General features: G+C 46.4%; 1 protein-coding gene across 1 annotated transcript in view; it reads left to right on the plus strand.

Annotated features, from left to right (window-relative positions):
* LOC113586591 (sodium/hydrogen exchanger 9B2) overlaps positions 1 to 10,000 on the plus strand; it is a 23,002-nt gene that overhangs the window by 4,735 nt on the left and 8,267 nt on the right. Inside the window, exons 5-6 of the mRNA XM_035521531.1 lie at positions 314 to 441; positions 4,144 to 4,319. Of these exons, the coding sequence (XP_035377424.1) occupies positions 314 to 441; positions 4,144 to 4,319 (304 nt within the window). The remainder of the gene's footprint in view (positions 1 to 313; positions 442 to 4,143; positions 4,320 to 10,000) is intronic.

Consider the following 10,000-nt stretch of genomic DNA (forward strand, 5'->3'; position numbering starts at 1 on the left):
GATATAATTATAAGGGTGACTACCTATATATTCATAATAGACATATAATTATAATATACAGATAAAATTATAATATACAGATACAATTTTAATATGCATGTAAAATTATAATATACAGATATAATTCTAAGGGTGAATGTTGCAGTGATGTGGGGCAGCTAATGAAATATATGAAATATATTTTCTATGTGTTCTGTATGGAGTTTATATACACAGTATAGCACACATGACAAATTAATCATACATCTAATGTCATTGTACTTTGTGTATAGTGGTTATATACGCAGTATAACAGGTGTCCCCCTGTGTGTAGGCCCTACGGCGGCTGAAGGCGGTGTGTGTGAGAGTGGCGATTGGCCCCTGTACTACTGAAGCTTGCACGGTGGCCGTGGTGTCTCACTACCTCATGAACCTCCCCTGGACATGGGGCTTTATTCTGGGGTAACACACACACACACACACACACACACACACACACCAGTCACAAATATATATATATGTGTGTGTGTGTGTGTGTGTGTGTATCTGTTCTGGTCCTCTACCAGAGGTCTGGGAGTTTGAGGTCTGGGAGCTTGAGGTCTGGGAGCTTGTAGTATCTTAGCTGTTCCCAGGACTGCACTCTTCTGGACGGAGATCTCGGATGTTGTTTCTGGGATCTGCTGAGGTCATTCTCCCAGTTTGGGGGTCACAGCCCCTAGCGCTCCTGTTACCATGGGAACCACAGTTGTCTTCACCTTCCACATCTTTTCCAGCTCTTCTCTCAGCTCTTGGTATTTATTTAAGTTTTTGGTGTTCCTGGTTCCTGATGTTGTCATCACTCTGGATCCCCACATCTCTCACTACTGCTCTCTTCTGCTGTTTGTCCATCACTACTGTGTCTGGTTAGCTGTTACCATCTTGTCAGTCTGTATCTGGAAATCCCACAGGATCTTATCATGGTCATTTTTCACTACCTGTGGGCGTGTATCCCACTTTGATCTAGGAATGTCCAGCCCATACTCAACACAGATGTTTCTGTACACTTGGTTATGGTATTCCCTGTTGCATCCTGCTGTTATGTGCTGGATTGTCTCATCTTTCACAGCCTGCATCTGAGGTCCTGCCTGGTGTGGTAGATCCCAGCCTCTATTGAGCTTGTATTCAGATCTTGTTCCTGCACTGCTATGACTAAAGCCTCTATGCTGTCTACCAGCCTTTTCCAGCCATTGGTAGGATTTCTACATATCAGACACTTCCACTATCTGACGGTTGTACATACCATACAGGGGTTTTCCTCCCAGATGGTCTCATTTGCCTGTTCCTGTACTGAACATCTGTTGTTATCTTAATAATACTAATAATAATAATAATAATCGCAGGATTTCTTGTAGTCACTCCAGGTGCTGCTCAGGTTGGTCTGTCTGCTCTTACAGTCTTGAGTGGCTGTTTTATCCACCAGCAGTGTTCAGCTCCTCTGGTGTTCTTGCCAATGCCCACCTGGGCCCTGCTCATGTAGTCATGTGCCTACTCATCTTAGCCACACTGATGCCTGACAGGAGCTTCCATGTTGTGCATGAGGCTGGTTATTGGCCAGTACTTGGTTGGAACTGCCCCTTTCTGGGATCCTTCAGGATCAGGACTATCCAGCCTTCAGTTAACCATTCAGAGTGCATTCCATCCATTAGAAGATGGTTGATTTTTGCTGCCAGGCACCCATGGAGTGCAGTCAACTTCTTCAGCCAGTAGACATGGACCATGTCAGGGTTGGGGTTAGTAGGCGTGGACCATGTCAGGGTTGTGGTTAGTAGGTGTAGACCATGTCAGGGTTGGGGTTAGTTAGGTGTAGACCATGTCAGGGTCAGGGTTAGTAGGTGTGGACCATGTTAGGGTTGGGGTTAGTAGACGTGGACCATGTGAGGGTTGGGATTAGTAGGTGTAGACCATGTCAGGGTTGGGATTAGTAGATGTGGACCATGTCAGGGGTGAGGTTAGTACACCTGGACCATGTCAAGGTTGGGGTTAGTCAGTGTGGACCATGTCAGGGTTGGGGTTAGTGGGTGTGGACCATGTCAAGGTTGGGGTTAGTAGACGTGGACCATGTCAGGGTTGGGGTTAGTATGCGTGGACCATGTCAGGGTTGGGGTTAGTATGCGTGGACCATGTCAGGGTTGGGGTTAGTAGGTGTGGACCATGTCAGGGTTGGGGCTAGTACGCGTGGACCATGTCAGGGTTGGGGTTAGTAGGTGTGGACCATGTCACAGTTGGGGTTAGTACGCGTGGACCCTTTATTTATTTACCCCTTATATATGTATGTGTATGTATGTATATAAGCACTTTGCTTGCACAGCTGATGAAGGATCTTCTGTCTGAAATGTGCTGTTTCTCTGGAAACTCTGTTTGCTTTACTACAATTTAGATTTGAATATACAATTGATATATATTGTAGTGAAGTACTCAGAGAGAAAGAAAAACAGAACATTTCAGAGGTCCTTCATCAGCTGTGCAAGCATATATATATATATATATATATATATATATATATATATATATATATATATATATATATATATATATACACACACACACACACAGTGGTGTGAAAAAGTGTTTGCCCCCTTCCTGATATCTTTTTTTTTTGCATGTTTGTCACACTTAAATGTTTCAGATCTTCAAACAAATTTAAATATTAGACAAAGATAACACAATTAAACACAAAATGCAGTTTTTAAATGAAGGTTTTTATTACTAAGGGGAAAAAAATCTAAACCTAAATGTGAGAGAAAAAGTGGTAAATTAACTGTGGTTTATCACATCTTTAGAAAGCTGAGTTCAATTTCTCTAGCCACACCCAGGCCTGATTACTGCCACACCTGTTCTCACTTAAATAGGACCTGCCTGACAAAGTGAAGTAGACCAAAAGATCCTCAAAAGTGAGACAGCATGTGATCCAAAGAAATTCAGGAACAAATGAGATACAAAGTAATTGAGATCTATTAGTCTGGAAAAGGTTATAAAGCCATTTCTAAAGCTTTGGGACTCCAGCGAACCACATTGAGAGCTATTATTCCCAAATGGCGAAAACATGGAACAGTGGTAAACCTTCCCAGAATTGGCGGGCCGACCAAAATTACCCCAAGAGTGCAGTGACGACTCATCCAAGAGGTCACAAAAGACCCCACAACAACATCCATAGAACTGCAGACCTCACTTGCCGCAGTTAAGGTCAGTGTTCATGACTCCACCATCAGAGGCTGGGCAACAATGGCCTGCATGGCAGAGATCCAAGACAAAAACCACTGCTGAGCAAAAAGAACATAAAGGCTCGTCTCAGTTTTGCCAGAAAACATCTTGATGATCCCCAAGACTTTTGGGAAAATACTCTGTGGACCGATGAGACAAAAGTTGAACTATTTGTAAGGTGTATTTCCCATTACATCTGATGTAAAAGTAACACAGCATTTCAGAAAAGAAAATCATACCAACAGTAAAATATGGTGGTGGTAGTGTAATGGTCTGAGGCTGTTTTGCTGCTTCAGGACCTGGAAGACTAGCTGTGGTAAATGGAACCATGAATTCTGCTGTCTACTAAAAAATCCTGAATGAGAATGTCTGGCCATCTGTTCGTGACGGCAAGGTGAAGTGCACTTGGGTTCTGCAGCAGAACAATGATCCAAAACACCAGCAAGTCCACCTCTGAATGGTTTAAGAAAAACAGAATGAAGACTTGAGTAGCCTAGTTGAAGTCCTGACCTGAATCCGACTGAGATGCTGTGGCATGACCTTAAAAAGGCGGTTCATGCTTGAAAACCTTCCAATGTGGCTGAATTACAACAATTCTGCAAAGATGAGTAGGCCAAAATTCCTCCACAGCGTTGTAAAAGACTCATCGCCAGTTATCACTTTTTCACACAGGCCCATGTAGGTTTGGATTTTCTTTTCCCTTTATAATAAAAAACCTTCATTTAAAAACTGCATTTTGTGTTTACTTGTCTAATATTTAAATTTGTTTGATGATCTGAAACATTTAAGTGTGACAAACATGCAAAAAAAATTAAAAATCAGGAAGGAGGCAAACACTTTTTCACACCTGTGTGTGTGTGTGTGTGTGTGTGTGTGTGTGTGTGTGTGTGTGTGTGTGTGTGTGTGTGTGTGTGTGTGTGTCAGGTTTGTGCTGGCTGCGGTCTCTCCTGCAGTGGTGGTTCCCTCTATGTTACTGCTCCAGGGGTCAGGGTTCGGGGTTCAGAAGGGCATCCCCACTCTGCTCATGGCTGCTGGCAGCTTTGATGATGTCCTCGCCATCACAGGCTTCACAACCTGTCTCGGCATTGCCTTCAGCACAGGTAGCACAGACCTTCAATCACACACACACACACACACACTTCAGCACAGGTAGCACAGACCTTCAATCACACACACACACACACACACACACACTTCAGCACAGGTAGCACAGACGTTCAATCACACACACACACACTTCAGCACAGGTAGCACAGACGTTCAATCACACACACACACACTTCAGCACAGGTAGCACAGACCTTCAATCACACACACACACACACTTCAGCACAGGTAGCACAGACGTTCAATCACACACACACACACTTCAGCACAGGTAGCACAGACGTTCAATCACACACACACACACACTTCAGCACAGGTAGCACAGACGTTCAATCACACACACACACACACACTTCAGCACAGGTAGCACAGACGTTCAATCACACACACACACACACACACTTCAGCACAGGTAGCACAGACGTTCAATCACACACACACACACACACACACACTTCAGCACAGGTAGCACAGACGTTCAATCACACACACACACACACACACACACACTTCAGCACAGGTAGCACAGACGTTCAATCACACACACACACACACACACTTCAGCACAGGTAGCACAGACGTTCAATCACACACACACACACTTCAGCACAGGTAGCACAGACGTTCAATCACACACACACACACACACACTTCAGCACAGGTAGCACAGAAGTTCAATCTCACACGCACACACACTTCAGCACAGGTAGCACAGACGTTCAATCACACACACACACACACACACACAAACACACTTCAGCACAGGTAGCACAGAAGTTCAATCACACACACACACAGCAAGCACAGAAGTTCAATCACACACACACACACGCATACACACACACACACACACTTCAGCACAGGTAGCACAGAAGTTCAGTCACACACACACACACACACACACACACACACACTTCAGCACAGGTAGCACAGACGTTCAACCACACACACACACACTTCAGCACAGGTAGCACAGACGTTCAATCACACACACACACACACACACTTCAGCACAGGTAGCACAGACGTTCAATCACACACACACTTCAGCACAGGTAGCACAGAAGTTCAGTCACACACACACACACACACACACACACACACTTCAGCACAGGTAGCACAGACGTTCAACCACACACACACACACTTCAGCACAGGTAGCACAGACGTTCAATCACACACACACACACACACTTCAGCACAGGTAGCACAGACGTTCAATCACACACACACACACACACACACTTCAGCACAGGTAGCACAGACGTTCAATCACACACACACACACACACACACACTTCAGCACAGGTAGCACAGACGTTCAATCACACACACACACACACACACTTCAGCACAGGTAGCACAGACGTTCAATCACACACACACACACACACACACACACACACTTCAGCACAGGTAGCACAGACGTTCAATCACACACACACACACACACACACACACTTCAGCACAGGTAGCACAGACGTTCAATCACACACACACACACACACTTCAGCACAGGTAGCACAGAAGTTCAATCTCACACGCACACACACTTCAGCACAGGTAGCACAGACGTTCAATCACACACACACACACACACACAAACACACTTCAGCACAGGTAGCACAGAAGTTCAATCACACACACACACAGCAAGCACAGAAGTTCAATCACACACACACACACGCATACACACACACACACACACACTTCAGCACAGGTAGCACAGAAGTTCAGTCACACACACACACACACACACACACACACACACACACACACTTCAGCACAGGTAGCACAGACGTTCAACCACACACACACACACTTCAGCACAGGTAGCACAGACGTTCAATCACACACACACACACACACACTTCAGCACAGGTAGCACAGACGTTCAATCACACACACACTTCAGCACAGGTAGCACAGAAGTTCAGTCACACACACACACACACACACACACACACACTTCAGCACAGGTAGCACAGACGTTCAACCACACACACACACACTTCAGCACAGGTAGCACAGACGTTCAATCACACACACACACACACACTTCAGCACAGGTAGCACAGACGTTCAATCACACACACACACACACACTTCAGCACAGGTAGCACAGACGTTCAATCACACACACACACACACACTTCAGCACAGGTAGCACAGACGTTCAATCACACACACACACACACACACTTCAGCACAGGTAGCACAGACGTTCAATCACACACACACACACACACACACTTCAGCACAGGTAGCACAGACGTTCAATCACACACACACACACACACACACTTCAGCACAGGTAGCACAGACGTTCAATCACACACACACACACACACACTTCAGCACAGGTAGCACAGACGTTCAATCACACACACACACACACACACACACACACTTCAGCACAGGTAGCACAGACGTTCAATCACACACACACACACACACACACACACTTCAGCACAGGTAGCACAGACGTTCAATCACACACACACACACACACTTCAGCACAGGTAGCACAGAAGTTCAATCTCACACGCACACACACTTCAGCACAGGTAGCACAGACGTTCAATCACACACACACACACACACACAAACACACTTCAGCACAGGTAGCACAGAAGTTCAATCACACACACACACAGCAAGCACAGAAGTTCAATCACACACACACACACGCATACACACACACACACACACACTTCAGCACAGGTAGCACAGAAGTTCAGTCACACACACACACACACACACACACACACACACACACACACTTCAGCACAGGTAGCACAGACGTTCAACCACACACACACACACTTCAGCACAGGTAGCACAGACGTTCAATCACACACACACACACACACACTTCAGCACAGGTAGCACAGACGTTCAATCACACACACACTTCAGCACAGGTAGCACAGAAGTTCAGTCACACACACACACACACACACACACACACACTTCAGCACAGGTAGCACAGACGTTCAACCACACACACACACACTTCAGCACAGGTAGCACAGACGTTCAATCACACACACACACACACACTTCAGCACAGGTAGCACAGACGTTCAATCACACACACACACACACACTTCAGCACAGGTAGCACAGACGTTCAATCACACACACACACACACACTTCAGCACAGGTAGCACAGACGTTCAATCACACACACACACACACACACTTCAGCACAGGTAGCACAGACGTTCAATCACACACACACACACACACACTTCAGCACAGGTAGCACAGACGTTCAATCACACACACACACACTTCAGCACAGGTAGCACAGACGTTCAATCACACACACACACACTTCAGCACAGGTAGCACAGACCTTCAATCACACACACACACACACTTCAGCACAGGTAGCACAGACGTTCAATCACACACACACACACACACACTTCAGCACAGGTAGCACAGACGTTCAATCACACACACACACACTTCAGCACAGGTAGCACAGACGTTCAATCACACACACACACACTTCAGCACAGGTAGCACAGACCTTCAATCACACACACACACACACTTCAGCACAGGTAGCACAGACGTTCAATCACACACACACACACTTCAGCACAGGTAGCACAGACGTTCAATCACACACACACACACACACTTCAGCACAGGTAGCACAGACGTTCAATCACACACACACACACACACTTCAGCACAGGTAGCACAGACGTTCAATCACACACACACACACACACTTCAGCACAGGTAGCACAGACGTTCAATCACACACACACACACACACTTCAGCACAGGTAGCACAGACGTTCAATCACACACACACACACACACTTCAGCACAGGTAGCACAGACGTTCAAACACACATATATACACACACACTTCAGCACAGGTAGCACAGACGTTCAATCACACACACACACACACACACTTCAGCACAGGTAGCACAGACGTTCAATCACACACACACACACACACACACACTTCAGCACAGGTAGCACAGACGTTCAATCACACACACACACACACACACACACTTCAGCACAGGTAGCACAGACGTTCAATCACACACACACACACACACACACACTTCAGCACAGGTAGCACAGACGTTCAATCACACACACACACACACACACACACACTTCAGCACAGGTAGCACAGACGTTCAATCACACACACACACACACACACACACACTTCAGCACAGGTAGCACAGACGTTCAATCACACACACACACACACACACTTCAGCACAGGTAGCACAGACGTTCAATCACACACACACACACACACACACACACACTTCAGCACAGGTAGCACAGACGTTCAATCACACACACACACACACACACTTCAGCACAGGTAGCACAGACGTTCAATCACACACACACACACTTCAGCACAGGTAGCACAGACGTTCAATCACACACACACACACACACACACTTCAGCACAGGTAGCACAGAAGTTCAATCTCACACGCACACACACTTCAGCACAGGTAGCACAGACGTTCAATCACACACACACACACACACACACAAACACACTTCAGCACAGGTAGCACAGAAGTTCAATCACACACACACACAGCAAGCACAGAAGTTCAATCACACACACACACACGCATACACACACACACACACACTTCAGCACAGGTAGCACAGAAGTTCAGTCACACACACACACACACACACACACACACACACTTCAGCACAGGTAGCACAGACGTTCAACCACACACACACACACTTCAGCACAGGTAGCACAGACGTTCAATCACACACACACACACTTCAGCACAGGTAGCACAGACGTTCAATCACACACACACTTCAGCACAGGTAGCACAGAAGTTCAGTCACACACACACACACACACACACACACACACTTCAGCACAGGTAGCACAGACGTTCAACCACACACACACACTTCAGCACAGGTAGCACAGACGTTCAACCACACACACACACACTTCAGCACAGGTAGCACAGACGTTCAATCACACACACACACACACACTTCAGCACAGGTAGCACAGACGTTCAATCACACACACACACACACACTTCAGCACAGGTAGCACAGACGTTCAATCACACACACACACACACACACTTCAGCACAGGTAGCACAGACGTTCAATCACACACACACACACACACACACACACACTTCAGCACAGGTAGCACAGACGTTCAATCACACACACACACACACACACACACACACACACTTCAGCACAGGTAGCACAGACGTTCAATCACACACACACACACTTCAGCACAGGTAGCACAGACGTTCAATCACACACACACACACACACTTCAGCACAGGTAGCACAGAAGTTCAATCTCACACGCACACACACTTCAGCACAGGTAGCACAGACGTTCAATCACACACACACACACACACACAAACACACTTCAGCACAGGTAGCACAGAAGTTCAATCACACACACACACAGCAAGCACAGAAGTTCAATCACACACACACACACACATACACACACACACACACACACTTCAGCACAGGTAGCACAGAAGTTCAGTCACACACACACACACACACACACACACACACACACACACACACTTCAGCACAGGTAGCACAGACGTTCAATCACACACACACACACACACACTTCAGCACAG

Source organism: Electrophorus electricus, chromosome 22, assembly GCF_013358815.1.
Source record: "Electrophorus electricus isolate fEleEle1 chromosome 22, fEleEle1.pri, whole genome shotgun sequence".
In the NCBI taxonomy this organism is placed as follows: Eukaryota; Metazoa; Chordata; class Actinopteri; order Gymnotiformes; family Gymnotidae; genus Electrophorus; species Electrophorus electricus.